This window comes from Taeniopygia guttata, chromosome 18, assembly GCF_048771995.1.
Source record: "Taeniopygia guttata chromosome 18, bTaeGut7.mat, whole genome shotgun sequence".
Lineage (NCBI taxonomy): Eukaryota > Metazoa > Chordata > Aves > Passeriformes > Estrildidae > Taeniopygia > Taeniopygia guttata.
In genome coordinates, this window is record NC_133043.1 from 4,222,701 (window position 1) to 4,247,053 (window position 24,353).

General features: G+C 39.2%; 1 protein-coding gene across 1 annotated transcript; it reads right to left on the minus strand.

The window, feature by feature from the left end:
- Nucleotides 1–107: 107 nt before the first annotated feature.
- Nucleotides 108–23,637, minus strand: SUZ12 (SUZ12 polycomb repressive complex 2 subunit). The gene is given in 17 exon segments (XM_002195006.7): nt 108–2,338; nt 2,678–2,757; nt 3,219–3,417; nt 4,035–4,192; nt 4,802–4,945; nt 5,400–5,491; nt 8,311–8,488; nt 9,203–9,308; nt 10,048–10,150; nt 10,915–11,146; nt 12,477–12,562; nt 13,801–13,850; nt 15,383–15,451; nt 20,172–20,236; nt 20,327–20,373; nt 23,125–23,445; nt 23,448–23,637. Coding segments are annotated over 17 exon segments (2,451 nt in total). The 5' UTR covers nt 23,623–23,637; the 3' UTR covers nt 108–1,992.
- Between the last annotated feature and the right edge of the window lie 716 nt (nt 23,638–24,353).

The window sequence follows — 24,353 nt, forward strand, 5'->3', positions numbered from 1 at the left end:
TTGGGGGGGAGGGAGGGTTTTCTTTTGTTTTTACATCTACTGTACCGTTCAAATTCTTTTCAACCAGCTTACATGGCATCTGCAAAGGTACAAACAGAAAAGGCATCTTTATAAATAGAAAACAAGGGGATTTTTTCAGCTTTTATTATAAATTGACATGACATACAAAGTTTACTGAACAGAAGTAATTTCATTACTATTTTTGGGGGATCACCAACTTTTTGTGCAAACAATGCTAGCCTTCTTTTAAGCATTAAGAGCATAACTGCTTAAGAAATGACATAAGCAATAATTCTAGAACTACGTCTCCCCTAAAATAATCTATTTTTTACATATGTGCACAGCTTTAGCAAATTAAAGCCAGAGAGAAATGCATGATGTACTATCCAGAGGCATAATTAGAGTTTGCTAAAACTCGAGAGCTGGCAATTCAAGGAGTTTGTAATGAAAAGCTGCAGTTTCCCTCTTTCCTATTTTGTACACAAAATCAGTGACTAAGAACTTAATACTGGATGACAAATCACATCCACACCATTAGTTAAATAGTCTCACAGTTAAACACATCTTAAGGACCATCAAAATCAGTATTTACATTTTATAAATTTCTGAAGACACCATTAGAAAGCTTATATACCCCTTCAACAAATAGGGAACTGCATCTCATGGTGATGGAATGAAATAAAAAACAAAAAATACCTGTATTTACAGCAGCATTGTTCCTTTATAAATAAAGAATATGAAAAATGAAATATTTTAAGGATAATAAAAAATTGAGGTGATGTCACTCAACCACAGTGCTTGCTGGAATAAAACCCTTCGGTGCTGATACTGTACCAGTAGTGAAACCACTTTCCATTGGAAAAAATCTGTAAACGTATGCATAAAATGTGTTAACAGCAGTGCAAAACTGCTCAAATATAGTTTAGTCAGCATCTTAGTATCTGTATTGAATACAATACATCACAGAATACTTACATAAGAAGTGCAACACATTTTCTGGTCCAATTTTACAGTGCATTTTTCCCTCAAGAGTGGCATCTCGAAAGCCAAAGCTAAACCCACGGCCTGGCCTTGCAGTCTGTGCTGAGGCGAGAACTTCGCGGGAAGTTGGCGACGCAGCGCCTGCAGACGGACACGAGGCTCCAGCCTTAGCATGGCACCCCAGGATGGGCCACCCCAGGCACAAGGGGCTGCACCCAAATCCTCTCTGTAGCTGTGTAAATGTGTAATAAAAATATAAAGGAGCTAAATGTTCAAGTTTAAAATGGTACACTGGGCGATCAATACATCAGAATTATCCACGAAACCCAAACTGCTGGTTAAACCTCAAAAAGCCAAGGTGGTACTTCACTGTGTCTGGAACGTGAAAAGCCAAGATCTTTCCAAACAGGCACAAGACAAAGGAAGTGCTAAGTTTGCCAACTTTGATAATTTTTAGTGTAAAAAAAAATTGATTTGTAATTTATGATCAATTGATAAATGATTTCAAATACAAGGATCAAGGTTAAACTGTAAATAGTCAGACATTATTTTCACAAAAAGCTAACTGGAGAATTTCTAAATAAGAAAAGCAGAAACTGTATCCCAATCCCCTTTCCCAATGTTTCACAACTTCATGGTAGGAAAAACAGCCAGATACAGATGCAAAAATCTTAATATAAAAACGGTTTTACATATACTTAAATTATGTAAATTCCATAAAGTCCTCAAGACACTAATTACTAAAATTACAAAAAGATTTTTATATTGCTCTTCATGCTCAAACTCTTAGAATATTGTCATCACATCACCAAAACCAATATACATGTAGTACTTGCATAAGTAACTGAATAAAAACCCTGTTTAAACAATATCCTTGTTGAAATCATTTATTTCCATCCAGCAGTGCCTGTTTGGAATCTCTGTATTTCTGTGTGTAATTCTTTATAGAGCTCATGCACCCTAAAATGTCACTTCAATGTTTGTCCGTTGAATGACAATTGACTTTTGACTTCAGAGCTTCTGCTTCTTGCTCTGTTTCGTGACTCCTGAGATGCCTTCCATTTCTGAAATCCTCTCTCTCATGGTATTTTCACTGTATCCATTTGCTGTCCCACTTTGTTCCTCGGAAGATTCCTCGTCCGTCGGGGACGCCGATTCTCCTTTCTCCAACTTCTGCTGCATCTCTCGGAGCCTGGCCACAGCTTTGTCTATGGACATGATGCTGATGAGGTTAAAGTCATGCATGCTGACCAGGTGGAGCATAAAGTTTCGACACAAGTTCTTCTTAATGATTTTTTGTCCATAATTTTCAACAAACAGCATACAGGCATGATTCATTTGATTGTCAGCAATAAACCTGTCAAATAAGAAAGCCATCACTATGCAAGCAGAATATTTTCAAAAACAAAAAGATACTCTACAACTTCATTTATCAATGTAACTGCAGAGAGCAGTTATTACACAGTCCAGTATTTTTTCTTTTCAAAGCCCAAATGCTACTATGCACAAGAACTTCTTTAAAAGCTTAAACTCTCAAAAGCTTATTACAAATTATCCTTTAATGACCTTTCCTAAACAAATGAGCTAAATGAATTTTAAGTATTAATGAATTGCAATGCAAAATGGTCAACCAAATGTATACATATATACAAATGTATCTAATTTATTTGTATCAAAACTAAGCACAATAACGTACCCGTGCTTCATAACATGAAGATTCCATAATTTCATCACTTCTTTCTCTCCTTCGTTAACATCAGAAAATTCTTCAATTTGCTGGAGATTGGGAGGAAGGATAGGAAAAGAAACACACCCATCAGAACTGTATATCTACTGCCAAGTAGGGAGAACATACCCAAAATTCAACTTAAACACAAAAATATATATATAGAAAAATTCAGGCTCTGCAGTCAAAAAAGTTAGAAAAATGTCTTTTGATGATATATTCTGTATAGCTCAAACTGTGTGCTCGTGATTCCAGCATCTCCTCTTTGAAGGAGAAAAGCAGCCACAAACAAGGAAAACTTGTTTGAACACAAGAGAACTGAACTGTGTAAACTGAACGCACACTTGAAAAAACAAGCTTTGATTCCAGAAATTTGCATCAACAGTAGTTCAGCAAAATTTCCTCTCCTGAAATGCAGAATTTTCACAACATATGCCCAAAACCAACTGTAGATCATCTTTCAAAAACCACAATCCACTTAAAAGTAACTTTGTACAAACAGGATAATTACAGTAATGGTTTTTTCCCGAAGCCATTCCGGATCCTTCTCATCCTCACTGTCCACCTCCATCTCCTGGGGGCGGAGGGGCAGGCAGGTGTCGCTGTGGAAGTAGAGCCGGTTGTGGCCGCTGCTGTACGTCCGCTGCTGCTCCACCTCGCCGTCCTCCGACTCCAGGAACTCCGACATGCTCGCTTTCGTGCGCTTTGGCCTGCCAAAGGAGAAGTCACTGCTGTCACCAGCACATCACAGATGCAAATACTGAGAACTGTCACTCATTAATACCAATTATTTAAAGCTCTAGCTTGCAAAAATGTTGGGAGTGGGGAAATCTCCAGCAATGAAATAATCCCCATTAAAAACCCAAGAGCTCCTGATCCAACACTCCAACTACACCTTTTGGGGAAGAAAAGTTCTAGGGTAAGTTCTAAGGTTCTATTTAAAGAGGGCTACACAGTTACGAAGAGATATCTCAATTGGAAAGATACAGAAAAATCATGGGTGATGTTATCCTCCTTCAGTTACATTTTATTTAGTCATACAAGTGAAATATAGCACTGTATATATGCACCTGTAGATTGACACAAATCTGGTTTACTGGCCAAAAAATTCTTTACAGAAAGTGTGGTTGGGCATTGGAATGGGCTGTTCAGGAAAGTGGTGGAGTCACCAGCCCTGGAGGTATTTAAAAAACTGAATGTGGCACTCGGTGTCATGGGTTAGTTGATAAGGTGGTGTTAGCTCATAGGCTGCACTTGATCTCCAAGGCCTTTTCCAGCCTAGCTGATTCTGTGAGCCACACACAGAGCTTGTTTGCCAGCTCCCCACCTGCACACCAGGATGTGTGTGATTGGCGTTCTTTTGACAGGCCCGTTGCGGCTGAAGGCGAAGCCGGGCTGGCGATGGATGTCCTGGGGGTTCCCTGCGTAGGAGCCATCGTAGCACTCATTGATGGACACATCTATCCGAGCACCTTTTGGATGATACTGGAGCACAGTTGCAAATACTCAGCAGATAGTAATGACAAAGCATCAAGAGGTTTAAACAAGTAACCTTTAAATTCTGAATACCTTAAATATCACCTCTCAATAACCTGATATGGCTATAAATTTCCTTTCACAACACCCAAATGATTTTTAACCTCTAGAAGCAAATTACACTAAAACTTCCTTCCTCTGTACTATTTTACTGTTTTGTATAAAACTGCTCAAAACTAATTATAAAATTAAGCTAAGTATCTGCAAAAGACTGCTAGCAAGAACATTTCTAAGTTTCCTAGAGCTTTAAGAAACTTCTAACCAAATACAATTATATTGCCTTCTACATCAAAGAACACATTGATGCAAAAGCAGTAGCTACATTTAGAATTCAGCCTCCAGTAGTCAGCATTATTTAATATATATATATATATATGTATTTAAACAAAGAAAGACAATACTTCTCCATATAACACACAAACATTCACAGAAAGCAGCTTCTAACCTGTAGATACAGCCCTACAATTTACTGAGCTGGAAACAGAATCCCTGCATGTGTAGTATCTGTGACAGACTGTACAGAGTTTCATAGTGCTGAACTACAAAATGATTACTTACAACATAATTAAAGATAAATCTGCTGTGGCAGAGTTTAAGATGTTTGAGTAAACTATAGAGTTTCCGACAGTTCAGCGTGCACCAGGGGCAGTGCAAGTCATCGCGGGCCTCGGTCTGCTGCCTCGTGTTATTGTTGTAAAGGAACTGATGCAAACAAAGGAACAGGCAGAGCAGAATTAGCACCAAATGAGTTTCATTCATAAACTTCCAACCCCCAAAACCAAGATGGATGTCATTACAGGAGACCTCCACAGCAACAGTTACATCTTGGGCACACTGTATGAGCTCAGAGTACTGAAACACTGGTATTTCAAGAATTTTTTTCCCCATTGGAGACCAACCTGTCCCCCTCCAGAAGTCTAACAAGGAATGTCCTTTGTCTTTCAGAACGTCAGATGTGCCCCCAGGAAGATTAGTTTTCTGGAATACTTCCATAAAGAGGAGTCTGTGGAATAGCTTTCAGTCCGTGATTCTGAGGATCTTTAAAGGCATTCACGAAAAGGGCAAATGGAAATTTCCACCCAGCACCCAAGCAAACATTTTAATTCCACACAATATTTAGATTCTAGTTTTTCCCTTCAACGACTATTTTCAATACCTGGTAAAATATTCGCAACTTCTGTCGAGGTTCATTTAAAACATCTCTCTCTTTTCTTGTTTGAAGGTCTGTAGGCAAAGATTCTTTCACAGCTGAAAAGAAACCACATGTAGACACACATTTTTTGGTGCACAGGAACAGACAAACATTGTTGCTTACCCAACTATGGAAGTTCTGAGAAGTCCTAAGAAGGGCACTGCTGCTGAAGTAAACAGGCTACTTCAATGCCCTTTGATATAAGTAGCTCCCACCAGCAACAAGGAAGTCTGGATGCTCAGCTTCCTTCACAAACCTACAGGCAAACCCACTTCTAACACAAAATTATCTCAAATGTTAAAGAATCATTCAGAGAACTTAAAACTGGTCAGGTAAAAAGCAACATTTTTCTTACTCCATTTAAGCAGTGAATTCTTTGTGTATAGCTGAAAGCTGGGAAATAAAAGCCATCCCTGCTTTCAGATTGCTGCATTCAAACACATCACTTAAAATCGACTTCAGAAGTTCCACAAGTCTCTTAACAGGCAGTAGAAATGTAAGTAAACACACAAAATATTTAACTGCAACTTTAACCTTTGAACATTGTTTGTATGTGTAATGGCACTAAGCAACTGCTTAGTTGCTTCTGAGTTCTTCCATACACTTTATAACTGTATTTGATTTCATACAATTAACAAGAAACCCCACATAACTAAGCAGGTTTATAAATCTGCCCTCAAGAGAAACCAAGTAATGACCTTATCGCTTCTAAATGGTGATAAAGATGGGAAAGCAAGGCTCAGTTCTACTGACCTAACTTTTAGAAGATGCACTTATTTTAAATTTAGTATTTTGGAGAAGAAAGGAAATTTTATTTTCTGTCTGTATGAAAAAGAGAGGAAGCCTGACACTTTAGCCTGCACCACATCAGAGAAATCCCAATTCCATGGCTCAGTTACTTTCCGAACTTTGTAATTACAGCAAAGTTTAAGCTGCCATATTTAGAAAGTCTTTGATGTCTTTATTCCACTGGTCTGCCTAGGGAAATATGCCAAAGTAAAATGACAACACCAAATTTATGCACCATTGGGAAAGATGTACTGGATCTTTATCCGAATCTCTGATAAAAGTTTTGTAGTTTTGCATTCTCATGGTATTCAGATACTGCAAACAGCACAGCAAAATATCCTACAATGCTGCACATTACACTACATTACATTTGTGTATAAGAGATGGCTGTACTATTTGGGAAGGTCGCTCTGGCTGTAACTTTATCAATTTAGCTTTTCTGATGGAAGAAAAAATGGGTTCCAGGTTACACTGGCAATGCAGTCTTGCCATATTCCTATTGCCTCTATACTTGTTACAGTAAACTACCACACACCTTCTGGAGTTAGTCAACTCAACTCTTATTTCTTTTGCAAGTCTGAGCATAAAACCTGCCTAACAAATTACAATACAGGTCTCCAAGAAGCTCTAAAATACAAGGAAGTAAAGAGAAAGCAGAACAATTTCTACAGCAAAAGTTCAAGGACCTCCCACGTTCTGTTGGAATTACTTCATGCTTGTGTGCACTGTCAGCTTAATGGAAGAAACCCAAGTGCCTGCAATCCCTAGCTCAGGTAAAATACTCAATTCAGGGAACAGGTTTTAGTCTTATTTAAATATTCTTGTACTCTCTCCATAGAGAAAGATGCCTGTAAGGTTGGCTGAGGATGTTAGGGGTTATTCTAGACATTGGCTTCTGCACAGGTAGGGTGAAATTCTTCTTGCTCTCACTTTTTTATCACTTTAAAGCTCTAAAAGCAGCACAAAGAATCACCACTCTTAGAAAGTCTCACCATTACGTTTCTTGACATTTACTGCATAAAAACCATGCTTGGAAAAGCAGTGCTTTACTCATAATAGTAATTTCCTTGCTGTCACTACTCTATCTCCAAAACATCACCAAACTCAGACTGAAATGCCATTTTGGACAAGTTCTCCAAAGCACTATCAACTCTTCACTAGTGGTGCCTCACTGCACACCCCAGAGACTAAGTCTGGGGACAGAACCACTGCACTCCAAATAATCACTTCTACAATAGGGACCTAGAAGATTCCTTACTCTCAGTGTCCCAGTCTAGTTACAAACTTGGAAATGCTGATTACTTTGAAGTGAACTGGGTGCCAATCCAGAGTCTAGGTGTGTTCACAGGCGTTGAAACAACAGGTGCAGCCTGTTGTTCTCTGTACAACTTAAGTTTTCCAGATATCCTTGAGCTTTACTTGCCAACACAAGGTTCTAATACAAAGTCACAAACAATTGGGAGTGAGACAAAGTAAAGATGGCATCTGGGCCAATTTTCCTTCTAGTTTCTATACTGAGCATGAAGCCATACATGGAATATCCCTTTGGCCAGTCTGGGTCAGCTATCCCAGCTGTGTCTCCTCCCAGCCCCTTGTGTCCCCTGGCCTCTTTGTTTGTGGGGTGGTGTGAGAAGCTGCAAAGTCCTTGACTTAATCTAAACACTGCTTAGAAAAAACTAAAGCATCACTGTTATCAACATTACTCTCATCCTAAACCCAAAACACAGCACTAAAGCACTGAGAAGAAAATTAACTCTATTCCACCTGAAAGTAGGGCACCTATAAATCCAGAAACTTACAGAACACTAATGGGATTGAGTAGGGCAAACCAGATAATTCCAGAAATCTTAGTAATGGATTTTCCCCAATATATTTCACAGCAGGATTTGTGAGCATTGTATATAATCACTTCAATATTGTCCTGATGTATACCTTTTAACCTTAAAAAAATTACAAAATATGGGATACAACAAAGCCGTTTTGCTTTTTCCTGCTGAGAATAACCTGAAGCAGCTGCACTAGTGGTCCCTAAGCACAAAAGGGTTTAGCAGATGATTATTCAGCAGCAACACTAAAGTTTGCTTACCTATAGTCTGAGTAGGTTTAACAGAATTGGGCTTGTTTTCTTGAGGGAGGCTTTCAGAATTTCGTGTTGCAAGAGGCTTAGCTATAGGAGCTGTAGACTTATCATTTGTGTCTCCTGTCCAACGAAGAGTAAACTGAAGTGTAGGTCCCTGAGAAAATGTTTCAAATGGAGGCAACCTCTGGAGAATGGGGGAAATAAAAAAAAAAACCCACCAGCAGAATAAGTCTCTTCACAAAAATAATAAGAAAATATTCACAGAATGTAGACTGATGTAATTTCTTTTAATGCAGGTAAAGGCTGGTCAGGATAGTTGAGCTTATAACTGTACTTTTACTATAGAATTTGGATAATCTCTACTTTTTTCATAATTATATAATCATGTTGAGACACAGATACTTTGCAACCATCTGGAATCTTCATGTTCTTCTCTCCAATCACTTACAACTCATACTCTCCCAGGACATGTGAGCATGACTACGTAACAATCACTGCATCACTGAGTGTTGACTCACCTCAGTCAACAACTTCTCCCTTCTCAACCCTTCCTCCTACACTGATCCTCTTCATCACTACATTTTATCAGCATTCTCTTAAGCTATGTACATAAGATCACACCTCTCTGGGTTCCTCTTTCTGACCCGTAAATATTCTGCACCTTGCTCCTTTTTGGTATGTCCAACTTGTTAGAAAAGCATTTAAACTGCCCAATTTCTAGGTCAGGAATTCAGAAGTCACTGCCATACTTACAGTAGTTGACATCTGCTTGTATTAATGAGCCAGTGTCACCAATGCTTTCTAAACTGAGGGCTAAAATAAAATGTATGTCCATGCATTCCCAGAAAGAATTATTTCCTGTGAAGACAGGTTTCTTGGCCACTAAAACAATTCATACCTTCCCATCCAGAATAGTTTCCCATGTTGCTCTTTTCTTGCTAATGGGACACTCTTCCATTTCCTGCATGGCCACTTCATATTCCCCATCCAGAAGTTGCAAGCGTCTGTCAAGACAAAATATATATTATGTGTAAACAAAGTTCTTTTATTGTTTGCCTATTAAAATACACTCTTTCACAGTAATTAAATTTCCATGAACCTAAAGACATATTTTCAGGCAAATTTCTTTGACTAGGTCTAAATCTTAGGCAAACATCGCTCATAACAAAGAAAAATGTTGAAGACTAAATCAAAAATATATACATTTTTATGCATTATTTGGTTCTGCTGCAAATCAGTCTCATTTATACAACAGCATGCCTGAGAATGTCCTTGCTTGTCATCACTACAAAACCATTTAATGGTTTGTATGTTGTTTAGCATATTGAAGTTATCCAGCAGAATTAAGTAATAGAAAAGAACAAAATACTGTTAAGACTTCTAAGAAGATACAGATTAGAAAAGAACTTTTCTTCAAAATCGAAACTCTTGTCAAAATATACTTCTAAAACCCTATTTGGATCAATAACTATTTTGTCAAAATTAGTTGGAGCTGGTTTAAGCATCTTTTTCTTCAAGCTCCATTTTTATTGATAAAGAAATCATGTAAATACCTACCTCTACCTAGGACCAGCATTTGCCATGGAAAGAACTCTTATTTTCATGTACTGTAATTTGGCTGTTGGTACTATGATCCTTTGCAGCACAACCAACCAAGCAACCAAATTATCAAATTTCTAATACTATGATGATTAAAAATTAATAGAATGATTAATAGAGCTATATTTGTTTTTACAATATTACCTGTTTTTATCAAATACAGTCATTTGTGCTACAAATGTCTTTTCCCCATCTTCACGATTTGAAGAGTTTCTTTTTCTTCTAGCTGGAAGCTCCTCATTGACATCTGCACATAAGAAATAAGGTATTCAATCACTACATAAGCACAGATTCAAAAGATCCAACAGTCTCTATGCACTCAAAAATATAACTGGCTACTGATTTTGTCAGATGTGCCATGCAAGAGAGAAGGACAATGCAATAACAGCAGTTAGCTTAACAGTAATCATATTTTAGGTGTGTTCTCGTGTATTTATAATTTCATTGTATTATTCTGTCAGCATAAAGAATTTGGGATTTGATCTTCCTCCTCTTGTAGCTATAAAATAGTGAGAAATAAAAGTCTTTCATTCTACATGTACTCTCCAAGGCTGTAACATTTGTGTTGTAACACTTCTCAACAGGATTAAGAAAATAACTTTTAAAAATATGTTATTGAGGTATTTTCCTATTGGCTTGTTTCTTAGTTTTGCTGAGAAACACTGATAGCGCCCACAATGAGTCAGCAGTGACCAGTGTTGGTGGAGGAACAATGACAGTCTCAGTGACTACAGGGCTCTCTTGCACCGTTCATCCTCCAGCAGTGTTGTCTCACAGCTTCAGCGTCACGTTAGTAACAATGGTGTTACATTTACACAAAACCAGAAGCATAATTTCTAGCTACCAGCTGAATTTCATCCCCACTTCAAAAGAGACTGCAAACAAATAAAAGCTCAATCACTCCGTTATTACTGGCCCTTGTCACAGTGTGACCCACGCTGCTCATCCAGACAACTCCACACGCGCCCACAAGATAAACCTTGCAAAGGCAGATTTCAAGGTTGAAGTTACCAATGTTTTCATTAGTTTCCCCATTGATCAGTCCATTAAATTCTCTCCTTCCTGGGCGAGTGACTCTGAATAACAATGAGTAAGACTTCACCATATGGCTGTTGCTTGGTTCAAACTCATTACTGGAAACTGCAAGTGACGGGAAGTTGCCTGGTTTAATTTGGCTGAGGTCTGGGTTTAAAGGCACCTGCTTTTTACCTGTAGGAACCTGTCTTATTGGACAACTGACATCCTGCAGCAAAACAAGAAAGATAAGGTTTAGGTTTTTAGACTTCAAAGTAAAGACATTAAGTATTTAAACTGATGCCATTTCTAAACTGCATTTGTTCTGCCAACTTTTGAAAATAAGCCTTATAATAAGCCTTTTAACAGATCTAAATAAAAAAATCTGGAACAATCCCAGATTTTAAATGCAAACCCAGATATTTTTAAGTGTAAATAAAACTGGCATTCTATAACCCCTTCTGGCAGCAGCCATCTTTCTCTATGTGAAGAAAATAACACTAACATGAGGCACTTAAAAATATTGTAGAACAGTCATTAATACTGATTTAATTCTGTTTACCTGGAGAAATTAAATGTTTTGGTTATATATTTTTTTTCAAGGGCTTTCTAGCTTCTCCTTGCAATATTTCAAAGTGCATTTTGTGCTATCTCTGAGATAAAGAACCACTTACCTACGATTTATTATATTCAGTTACCTCTCAAAGAGATCATTGAACATTGTGTAGAATTGGGAAAACAAGACAAGACGGCCTAAATATGAAACTTGCAGCAAAACATTTGGAATAACCACTAGCACCTCCTGGTCTCACTACCTTTATCCATACTAAAATAATTAACAAAATTGGCTAGAAACGGTATTAATTCTTAAAAACCTGTCAAATCAGCCTAGCCTTAGGGAAGAACACGCAGCTCTGACTGCAAAGCTTCCCCCCTTCTGCTTAAAACCCAAAGCATCCCTTATTCTTGTAGCTGGGGAAATAATCTGCCAACTGATGTGAAATAAGTACAGCTGAAACTGCAAGCAAATTCAAAGATGCTTTAAAAATCAATATAAAATTATTTATGATTCACAGTAGCTGAAATCTGCAATAACTGAAATAACCAGAAAAAGCAGGGAAAGAGATGAGTTGGCTGATGACTGAGGAATTCAAAACAATTACAATTTGTTCCTTTTTACTCCTAAACTCTGAAAGGCACAGGCTACTTTATGATTTTGTGATTGTCTGGTTTCCTTAAGCCTCTGGACATCACAAGGGAATTAATACTTTAATGATGTGACACACGAAAACTGAGGTAAAACCAGAAGTGGTGGAAATACACAATGAGTGGATGTGATTTACAAGCTGAATTCCATCAACAAAGCTGAACATTTTTTAAACTCATTTCTCATAAAGCAGTGCAAAATCCAATTAAAAATAACTCAAATACATTAGTTCTTAAATTTAAAGGCTAATTTCAACAGAAGCATCACTGTATGGCAGTGTTACTTAGATATTCTAGAAGCAGCTAAACATTTTGCTTTAATGTGTATTAATAATTTGTCCCATCATTTTTACCTTTCGTTTCTTGTGGCAAACTTTCACCAGCAGTACTTCCAGAGTTACAGAATTTTGTTCATTCTCTGAGTTTTGTGATGGCTTATCTAAACAGAAAAGTATTTTAAGTTCTGAAAAAGCAAAGATCTATTCAATTATATCAATCTACCTGTAATTACTTTTTATCCACAGGCACATCCCAGGTACAAAGCCCACATTCTTGGTTTCAACTCTCCCCAAACTTACTACAAATTTCCACTTGAGAATATATCCTAATCATTTTCGTATTAGCTGATTTAAAGGCATAGCTGATCTCTAAAGTTTAAAAGAACAAGCCTGTTACCTTTTTATAACAGAGAAAAATGTTATGGTTAGATTTAAGGACAGTTAGAATACACTTATGCAGGTGAATTGAATTATTTTTCCCAGTTTTTTTCTTTACAGCTTGCAAACCTAAGATTTGGGCTTAAGATCCAGATGCTATCAGATAGGAAAACAAAACAAAATTACACTACCACTACCTTAAATATTATGCAAGGCTGAATAAATGCACAATAGGACTAAAGGACTCTCAAACAAACTTGAAAAAAAGTCTTAGAAAATAAGACTTTGTTTCAGAGACTGCACAATAAATTTCCTAGAGCCTGGAATCTTCAAGGCAGCTGCTGCCAGTGGTGTGATCAGCAATGGCAACCAAAAAACTAGAAATATCATTCTATTTTAATGGAAAACCACTGTTTACTCCCAGAGCAATAGAACTCTTCATTCTGGTCAAGGAATTCCAATATTCTGATATTGAGAGGTAAATCCCTATGTGCTTGGAAGACACCATGGAATGACTTCAGGTCACTAAAATATGATTTCCATGGCTTTTATAATTGTTGACATAGCCTTTCCTTCATTTCTAGACTCAGCTTGACAGTTTTTTTTCTTACACTTGTATTTTAAAGTAGAAACCACTGAATCTTCCAACTATTTGAGGGCTGTGGGGTTTTTTAAAGCTACTTCAAACACCACACACTTTCCCAGAAAAATCACCTTCTTTGAGAGAGAATCACTTTCCTCAAGGTCTATTTCCGTTTGAATGGATGACGGCTTGAAGTATTTCTCAAAATCGATGTTTTGACTAAAACCCCAAGGCTTATCTTCTTAACATCACAATTAAACTCCAGCATTTCTAAAGCACTACTGAATTATAACTAATGAGACAGGCTGAACAAGTAAATGAAAACCCACATCCAAACAGCAGAGAGTAAAAACATTCAAATATTCCCCTCACAGATCTCTACTAATTTCAAAGGTGTTATACAAATTAACAGGGGAATGAATGAATTGGCAAACATACCATTTTTATGGAAGAACCCAGTAAATGTAAGTTGCAAATGAGCAGACAAGCTAAACAGGAAAAAAAAAAAAAAAAAAAAAAGGAAATGTTAGAACAAATAAGTGTTTTCTTCTCACAGCAACCAATTCACTGATGTAAAGTACAGAACTCTAATGATTCAGTCCATCTTTTTAACTTGGAAACTGCCTGGATACAGTAGTTGCAGGTAATGCAGAACTGAACACCGGTTTTCTCTTTACAGACTTATTCTGTGTACTCTATGACTTGATATATTAAAAAAAATGTAAACACTGCAGTAGAAGAATATTTACTGAAGACAGGAGATCTTGCCTTCACAAGCAGGCAAACACATTTGTTGGACAGTCATCAGCAACAGAATTTTGGTGGAAACTTTCTAGAATTCCACCCTAAACCACAGGCTTGGTAGCTTACAAGAAAACCAAATCAAAAAGTATTTTAAATCCGGTAATGAGAATGTTTACAAGGGGGAACCTGCCCCTTTAGAAATAAAGAGATATCAGTTTAATCAAGTCCAAATAATTTGTAACATACACAATCAAAACAATAATTGCATCTGTGCTGTTTCACAGCCTAGACTATTCTGCTGACCATAGACCCATCTTATTTCAAATTGTAAAATTCAGGGCATATTTCTGTTTAAAACAGGTATTCATAAATCTAGATTTAAAAGGACCTCAAAAACACTCAGTATTTTTGAAGTACACATTGAACGCAATATACCCCACCAGACAAAACTTTGTGCACCTTCACTTCTCAGGCAGATACAACGACACACTCCACACTTGTTTTTAAACACAAACATTCCCAGGAGCTCTGAGAGGACCAGCAGAAGTGCCCAACAGCTCAAGCATTCAAAGGACTCTTATCTACACCAACCTGCATCATTAATCCATGTTACTCTTTCACACTAAAGCACATTTCTTACAGTTTTGAAAGCACAAAAAACAACATACACAATGAATATTCTACATGGTTTCAACAAAGCAACTAACCACAATACGGAGCAAACTATAATTAAGAAAAATAATACATAGTAAATCCATAAGACCTCTTAGAACACAAAATTTGTAAGTTTGTCTCAGACTACACTGTATATATCACAGCTGCCTCTGAAATAGTCTAATGATTTGCAAACACTGTGGGAAAAAAACAGGTTAAAAATAGCATGTATACAACAATATAAACTACAAGTAATAAAATTTCATACTTTCCCAAATCCACCTCTTTTTTACTTTTAATTCCAACACACACAGATTACTTACTGACACAACTGACACTTAAAGTTAAGCCAAATACCTGTTTGAGATTCTATACACATTTTCAGAGATGCCACAACAAATACTGAAAGTTTATCCCAATACTGTTTTTCTCCAAGTTAAGTGACCAGCATACATACACACATTTTAAGATTCTGGAAGCAACATTTCCAACAGCAACTACCTTGCTTCGAGTGATGACTCTATCACTTACTTACACTTTATCAGTCAAAAGGATTTTTGATTCACAGCTCATGCATGTACACATTTGTACGCCCACACATAAATATACAGCGAGACAGTACCTGTGAGATTCTTGTTCTCCCTTCATTTTCTCCACTTTTGATAACATGTCATCTACTTTGAAAGTTTTCCTGTGAGGAAAAAGGAAAAAGAATAGTTTTACACAGCCACTATATCCACAACTTACAGCATGAAAATGTATTCAGCCTGAGCTTTCACTTGATTTTCCATGTAAAACTGTCTATATATATACCATTTTAGCCTTCTCTTCAGAAAACCCCTTTTAGACACACATATACTTTTTAAGACATAGTATCATGCCTGTGTAATAAAGGACACAACTGCTTCTCAAGTAGTATCAAAAATAATACAAGGAATTAAACCCAGACCTTGCAACAGTAATCCTACTGCTCATAAGAAGTTTCATTTAACAGCAACATATTGAAACCTTTGCAATGAACATGTTTAACTACATTACAGTTTTGTCAAAGAAAATCTTCCTGTTTTACTGACACTTATGCATACCAGGAATTGACATGTCAGCCCCTCAGTCATTACTATTTTAATCTTGATCATAATAATGAAATTCACTTAAAACCTTACAGGACAAAAGAGTTAAAAACCTAATTAAAACCTCAAACTCTTATTTCTCCACACATTTCTATTGAATGGACACAATGCAAAGAGCAATGAAATTGGAAGCGACCTTTGGAGCCCACTCACAGGAAACAGGGGACAATGACAACAATGTCATAGAGAATAATCACTTCAAATCTTTCCTCTCTCTAATTCTGACACCAGTCTGTTCACGCTCATATGTTCAGCCTGCTCTACCATACATACAATTTCATGTTCACTGCTAAGTAAAGCTCACTCACAAGCAGAAGTTATTCAACATGTTACAGAACAGTCATTCCATTTTTCATTAAAGGCAAGTTAACATTTGGATCGAGATGCCCACAAAATTGCACTTGATTGCAGTGACAATGCAAGAGTGTGAGAGTACCTTTCCTTCACGTTTATACCTTGGAAAAATGGAGTAAGAAGAACAAAAATGGTTGCCAAACTGGATTTCTTGCAGAGGGAACAACACCATGCTCTGGGGAAGTGGGAAGCATTGGTCTACAGAAATACCCTGACTGAAGAAACACTGATGTCACTCTGTCTGCAGTCAGCACATAATGCTCATGAATGATTGAGTTACACATCACATGGGGACTAAACAGCAACACTGGGCAACAAAAACTACTGGGCTGCACTCAGATAACAAGGAGAAAAACAATTATAATTTGTGTAGTAAACAATCACTGAGTCAAAGCTTTACTCAGCCCAAGAGTCACACATATGAGACTGAAGAACTGACTCACCTACACGAAAACGTGGGATTATTAAAATGAACATTGCAGTGCTCAAATTTAAAACAGGAGAAGTTAAGAACAGAGTAATTTATTAGAAGTTTCAGATCCTAAGGTAAAAATGTCTCTGGGTGCACTTTGCTCCACTCATCAACATCAGCCACTGTTCTGCAGAACAGCAAGTCTAGAGGGCTTTCTCCAGACTGAGGAATTGCTTAAAACAGATTTAGACCAAAGTTATGTCATGAGCAGAATACGAGCCAAAAAACAGCTAAGAGACAAACATGATCCCGGAATGGGGGAAAGGTAACAACCTTTCATAAAATACACTAACATCTGACCCAACATATTTTAGTATGTGACCATTATTGATCCAAAAAGAGCAGTGGTACAGCATTTATTAAATCCAGACTCAGGTTAGTCAAAACAAGAGAGCCCTCTTAAAAAAAGGGAAATCTTTCCAACTAAAAATAGCAACTAATAAAAATTTTTTGCCTTTGAAGTTAACTTGTAAGAGCAGAAATTCCTTTAAAATTAATTACTATTTATGTTACGATGTTCCCACACAAAACAGACAAAATCAAGTTTTTATAATAACCATCCCTCACACTCAGGATTTTCAAGACAGCATTTACTTGTGTAACAATTATGTGCATCTTGTGCATTCCTTTCTCCACCCACTATTATTCCAGACAAGAAAAGTGATAATTAGCAAAGTATTAGAAGTCACATCATAGCATGCTATTATTTTGCCAATAAATAATATAATTATTCCTTTATCCAAGTACTGTATGTGAAGCAATTTAATTAAGTTAGTAACTTCTTTCCAATACCATCATTTAGTCTAATATACTAGCAACTGAAGACAGACCCAGAGACACAAAGTCCAGTTCAGGTCTCCATTAAGTATTAGCTGACCAAAGCTCATCACTTCTCCAATAAGCAGCAACTTCAATACCTGTTTAGCCCAGGTTGACATATGCCCATTAACTATTCCCTATAACCATTTTCAGATGTTCTATGCATTCTAGGTTTTCTAAACACTTTCTCAGTATTACACATGCAGAGCAATGTCAATAGATAATTTCCTGGTAAAAATGCAGTTATAGTTCCCTACCTCCGAGTGATAAATTTGTCTGGCATTTTTCTCAGACTATCAAAGAGCTGGAGATAAAAGATGTGGAGTCATATTAACTATTCTTTAAGTAAGGTCTATTAAATTCAGAGATTAGTTCCTTATATTTTACTTATGATACTGTTTACTGAAATGGCAATCAAAAATATCAGCAATTTAACAACGGCAACATTTAGGAGTTCTAGGGGAATAAATTAATGTACATGTATAGTTCACATAAGCAGGCTAACAGTGATGCAGTTCCAGAAAAGACTTCTTTGCAAAGAGAACCTTACTAACACTTTCACTGTACTGAAACCAGAATATGTATTATTCTTAACATAAACTTCAAGATGATCTTCTCTACTTCAGATATTTTTTCTCTTTAAAGTCCCTTTTTCACTAAAACAACAAGATCATAGACCTTAACTATTTGTGTTGAATGAAGAATAGTGATTCAGGTCTTGTGCATATCTGCAAGTATTTACCAGCAGCGATCAGCAAACAAGGATCCTGCTAATTCCCTCAAGAAGTGCAGTTAAGACTCTTTTGCCAATCTCTAAGTCCAAACTACATTTAAATTGCAGTTTCTGTGGTTTTAAGTAGGCTGAAAGAGAAGGGCCACAGTACTAAGTGAGCATGGAAAGGGCAGAGGGAACCTGGGGGAACACACTTCACAATTACTTTGTCTTTTTCACTTTCAACTCTGCTCATTCACTTCTGTCTCATTATTGTGTTTTTATAAAGAAAACATACTGATACGTTTTATTTAATCTTCCTAAACCTAATTACAAGCATGATTTCAATTAGTCAGCATCGACAGAACTATTGAAAGAAACAGCTGTAATCTGTCTGCTACTAGAACACCTCCCAGTTAAACTCACAGTTCTAAAACTAAGTGTTAAGGGAACTGATAAAAATCAGTATGTTTCAAACAGAAATCAAGCCTTACCTGTGCAGCTGAATCAACTGGAATTTGGAACAGTGGATAACAGTGCACAGGCAAAGAATTGTCTCTAACTTCCCAGCAAGTACAGCAGATATCCAACAGAACATTTTCAGGTAACATACACATTTCAATCAAGAATGAATCAATCAAAGTTATAAGCAAGACCTTCCTTGGTCTAGTACAATTCTAGTTGGAAAAACCAAACAAAACTGAACCACAAAAAACAAAACAGCCTGAAAATAATTTCTTAGCGTTTTGTTCTGACTCACTTTAAAATAAGCAAAAAATTTTGTTTTGATAACTTTCTCAAGAAAAAGTAAGCTGCAACTTCAAGTTTAAAAAAATAAATAAATCTTGTCTGTCCTAAGTACCTGAAGTAGTATGTTATGGATTCAGTTTTAAGAAAAAGTTATATTGTAGCATTAAAACTCATAGGAGGAACATTAAACAATATCCAAGAGATCAAATAATGCCATAAACAGCTCCTTTAATTAAAAATATGCAAATTCTACTGATCAATAGATCACCCAAATATTATGTCCCTTAGATATAAATATGAAGTTTAAATTAGAATTGTCTGTATAATCACATCTTGTTGCATGTTTGCTGTACTTAAATCCCACGGTGACTGTTTCTAAGCGATAAGAACTTTGGTGCTAAAATATTTTAAACTAAATGTTCAGGTTACAAAAGAAGGCTAAAATCTAACAAAGGATTTTCAATGATGGAGAAGTAACTGGAAGGGCCTTGTAATTCTGCTAATAAATAATGTACACTGCACTTGTCCCTCTGCAGTGTTTCTGTGTTTTCAGGTCCACTGACAGGCAGCTGAAGCACCTCACATGACAGGAATTACTATTTTGCAGTATCAAAACTGAAGTCCATCTCTCAGGTGTATCCAGTTCAAAGAATTTGCTGGAGTTTTTCTAAAATACTATAAACAGATCTACTTTATTTTCTAGCTTTTAAAATAACTACAAAAATAATGACTGGATTCTTTCAAGACTAGTTAACAAAGCCAGTAGTTCTGTATTCGGGTTTTGGTTTTTTCAAAAACATCTGGGTAGGTTACAGTTTAAAATAGCGTTTCATATGATTATGATTAAGCACCATTGATTACATGAGCTGGGATGAAATACATTTTTTTTTTTTAATAAGTTCTCCTCCAAAATACAAAACAAACACGGGAGAATTAGGATTCTGCAGATAGTTCTCCACATTTGAATACTCCCAGTATCGACAGGAGTCACATAGATGAAGCTACACATACACTTAACATTGCAAAAAACCTCTTATGTCTCAGAAATCAACTGTACACTGAAGTATGCATTTTAAAGTTCTTCAAAAAGAAAACAGGAGGTTACCCTCCACTGCTTTTTGGACTTCTGCTACGTGGTGAACATTTTAGGATTACTTTACAAAAACAATTTTACCTTTTGATATTTGTTCGGGAGTTTCTGTGGGACATGTAAGTGAGAGTTCTGTGCAAAAATATTGGCTGCAGGGGGGAAAAAATAGAAAATGGTTATGATTGAATTAAAATTTTCTACAAGTGCAAAGTAAAGGAGTGATAAAACCAATTACTCACTGCTATTAGATTCCGGGTACGTAGAAATCTGTATATCTGTGTTGGTTCTAAGAAAAAGGAACACATGTTACCCAATGCAACTTATACCTCCAGAAAGACAGTCTTATAATGATAAAAAGTATCTTAGTTTGGCAATTACTTTGAAACAATTACCACAAAAGGCATTAAGTGAAGCATCACAATGTCCAAATAACTCCAAATTATCACATTCAAGGTTACCACACAAAGCAACTTCTTGCTTAAGGTGCCACAAATCAGGAGTCACAACTCAACTCTGACTGCTCTGCTTTCCACAAAATGTGGTTCTTACAGACTTTGTATCATTAAAGGGCAGAAAAAATACCTCAACATATCACAACCTATAGTCATAGAGGTAAGTTTTCTTCATGAAGTTAATGAACACATCTGCTAGGATACCAAAAGAGCACAATAAATTTACACAGTCAGACAATTTGGATTCTGATTGCTTTACACTTCTGGCAAGTACCAAGGTCACTTGCAGCAGGTACTGAAACAAGAACAGGGACTGTCAGCTGACTATGATCCATTATGGATCATTCTAAGGTGGGAAATTAATGTTGTTTTTAGTACAGCAGCTACTGTTTTCAAGTGCAAAAGGAGAAAAGATAATTCAGCTGTTCACAAAATGGACACTAAAGCACAGCATCATCTCAAACAGGTCTGAGAACCAATGTTCAAATGATCAAGACTAGCCTACAAACAAGAGAAGGACCTTCAGTTTAGTTTTAACCGAATAAATCAGGACAAGAAGGGTTTTGTCTGGATCAGGTTATTTCTAACAAGAATTCCAAACTAAACTCAAATACTCCCTACTTAAACTGAAATAAAAGCCAACTCCCCTAAGTAACATCAGGAAAAAACTTATAAATTACTTAATATACATCAAGTGGAGAGAAAAAAGAGAATAGACAATGTATTGATGACCATGCTAAGGCTGGTAACACTGCCTCCATCTCCCACATAAAGAAAACAAAATTTATTTTTAAAGAAATATAAAATTCTCTTTTCATATGACTACAAAACATTTATTTCAAATAGCTGGAAACCTCATTGTGTGGAATTCTGAAATTAGAAGTAGAAAAGGACAGCTTTTTATATCCTTTACCCCTTTTTAAAGCTGTAATTCAGCCTTATTTCTACACTTATGAATGCAAGACCCCATAGAATACATTAAGTAAAGATATGCATTACTGTTAGAGAAGCAAATCTTAAAATTATCACAGTAATTCCTTTTAGAAGCCTGAAGAAAGCCAGTGAAAATCCGCTTAATGCAAATTATCACAATAAAATCTGTATTTTTCAAATCAAGATAAAAGAAATAAATGAAGATATGTACATTTTGCCACGAAGTGAAAATACAGAGTAGTTGCAACTTTGAAAAAGACATCCTATGTTTTTCAGTCTCAAAAACCCCATGACATAATTATAATTTCTTAATGTATGAAAACATCAAGTTAACATTCACAAGGATGTAATTTAAAGGCAATGCATTGCTGCTTCAACATTAGTTTTCCCAAGTGGAAAAATTCTGAAGCACACTCTTCAACCTGCAGAGAGACATATGTCTTACAAGTCTGTGTTACTCAGCAAAAGCTTAAAATAAATCTTTTATCTTTTCCTAGCATATGACCTTGAAAAGGGACAAAAACACTCAGGAAGAATGCAATTCAGTACTACACGTGTCAGGATTTTTTTGATCCAGTATTTACTTACTGCAGTTTTCCCATGATATTTGCACTACAGGGTTAACATAGCATGTATGTATGTATATCTACAGTGTAGCTTCCTCCTGATCCCCACCTGCTCAGCTCTGTGCTTCCCTTGTCTGACACACTGAGCCAGGAGCAGAAGAATTTTTTCCACCTCAGCCACTGAGAAAAAGCTCTTAAAACTCAAGTCTGTGACTTGACCCATTTGCAGCACAGTATTTACTGAATACAGAGTGTTGTTAAGAAGACTGAGACTCAAACGGCCATGCTTTATTCCAGACTACACCAAAAACTCCAACACTGTCACCGTCTACAGTAAGTGTGACCACTGACAGCACCAATCCGCAAACAGGATCATGTCTTCAAGTAGGGCATTAAAAAGTCCCTTCAAATCCTGGCAGCTGCACAGAAATCTTTCAGTGCAACTTAAGTTTACTGGTCCACAGTGCATTTAAACCAGATTTCAACAAACAACTTTCTAGTGAATTCAGGAAGATTCTCCTCCTATGTGGAACTGCCATAGGGGAGATGCCAGGGTCGCAAAGGTCGATTTCCAATACAAAACCTCGACTAAGTGAAAATTATTGCCAAACAAAGAAAAACCAAGTACAGTGAACTCTTAATTGCGTCCTGGCCCTGAAAGGGGCTCGAACGGCAGAGGCCAAAGAGGAAAGGGCTCCCTCGCCTCTCACTGCCCAGAGCCTCCAGGGGCTGCGGGAGGAGGGAAGGGAGCCAGCCGCCCCGAAAGCGTGATGGGAAGTGGGACTGAGAACCAAGTTGATGGCTGGGCGCGGGCACACACAGCACACACACCCTCGCCCTCCGCCCCGAGGGCCTCAGGCGCCTCTCGCCGCCCTCCCGCACACCGGCCCCGCTCCCCGCGCTTCCGCCCGGGACCCGCCGGCCCCCGCCTCCCCGGCCCGCTCCCTCCCTCCATCCCCCGGCCGTGTTTACCCCCGGAAGCCCCTGCTCCCCACAGCCCTCCCCTCCTCCTCCCGCCCTTTCCGCGGCGGCTCGGGCCGGTCCCGCCGGCTCGGCCCCCACTTCCTCCGGCGACCCGGTGCTCACTCTCAAAGGCCTGAAGAAAGAGGTCGTGGTCGGCCTGGATCTGCTCCATCTTCGGCTTCTTCACGGGGGGTAGCGCCGCTGCCGCCGCCGCCGCTGCCGAGGAGGCCGAGGAGCCGCCCGAGTACCCGCTGCCTCCGCCGCCGCCGCCGCCGCCCGCGGCACCGCCGGATTTGCCACCGGGAGCCGCCGCCGCGGCGGAGCCCCCGAACCCGCCGCCTCCTCCTCCGCCGCCTCCTCCTCCGGCGGCGCCGCCAGCGGAGCCCGAGCTGGGCCCCGCTCCTCCACCGTGCTTCTGAGGAGCCATAGGAGCGGCCCCGGGCGGGCCCCGGCGGGACGGAGACCGAGCGGGGCGGGCAGGGCCGGCCGGGGCGGGTGCGTGAGGCGGGGGGGGGACGCGCCGCGCTCCAACTCCGCCAAGTCTCCTCCGCCCCGCTCCCTTCGGCGCCGCGGCCGCCGAGCCCGACCGCCGCCGCGCGCCCGCCCCCCGCGCGCGCCCATTGGCTGCGGGGATGGCGCCGCGCCGCCCCATTGGCCGGCTCCGGCCCCGCCCCCGCGTGACGCGAGGATGGTTCTGGAAGCGTTTGGTTGGTCCGCGCGCTCGGCGCGCGCCCCCCCCCACCCCCCGCCTTTGAACTGAATTCGCGGGAAAGCGCCGCTCGCGCTCCGGCGCGGGGCATGATGGGGACGGGGGGGCCCCCGCCGGCCTGAGGGGCCGCTCGCCGCACCCCGCCCTCGCACCCCGCCGGCCGCGCTCCGGCCGGGCCCCGGGGCTGCTCCGAGTCACCGGGCTGCCCCGAGCCGCACCGAGTCCCTGGGTTGCCCCGAGTTCCCGGGCTGCCCCGGCTCCGCGCGAACCCCCGGGCTCTCCGTGCCACCTCCCGCTGCCCCCGCGGCCGCACAGCTGGCTAATGCTCCTCCTGCCTGAGGGGCCGCTCCGCTGTCCGCAGAGCTCAAAGGCTAAATTTGCCAAAATAGAAGCTCAGGTATAAATCGGTATCGTTTTTGTGGTGGAAGTGGTTATACTGGGTCGGCCACGAGGTCCTGCTGCTATGCCGTAGCTTTAACCTTAGCTAACCGTGAGGTTTCCTCAGGAAGGCACAAGAAGTTGCCGATGGGTGCAGGGGGACTTGAATTCTGAGGTGAAGTCTCTCTGGGCTCATCAGCTCTTCCTGTGTCCCCGGGGGAACGCGGCTGTGGCCGGAGCCCGGGCAGCTGTCGGGGCAGCGGCT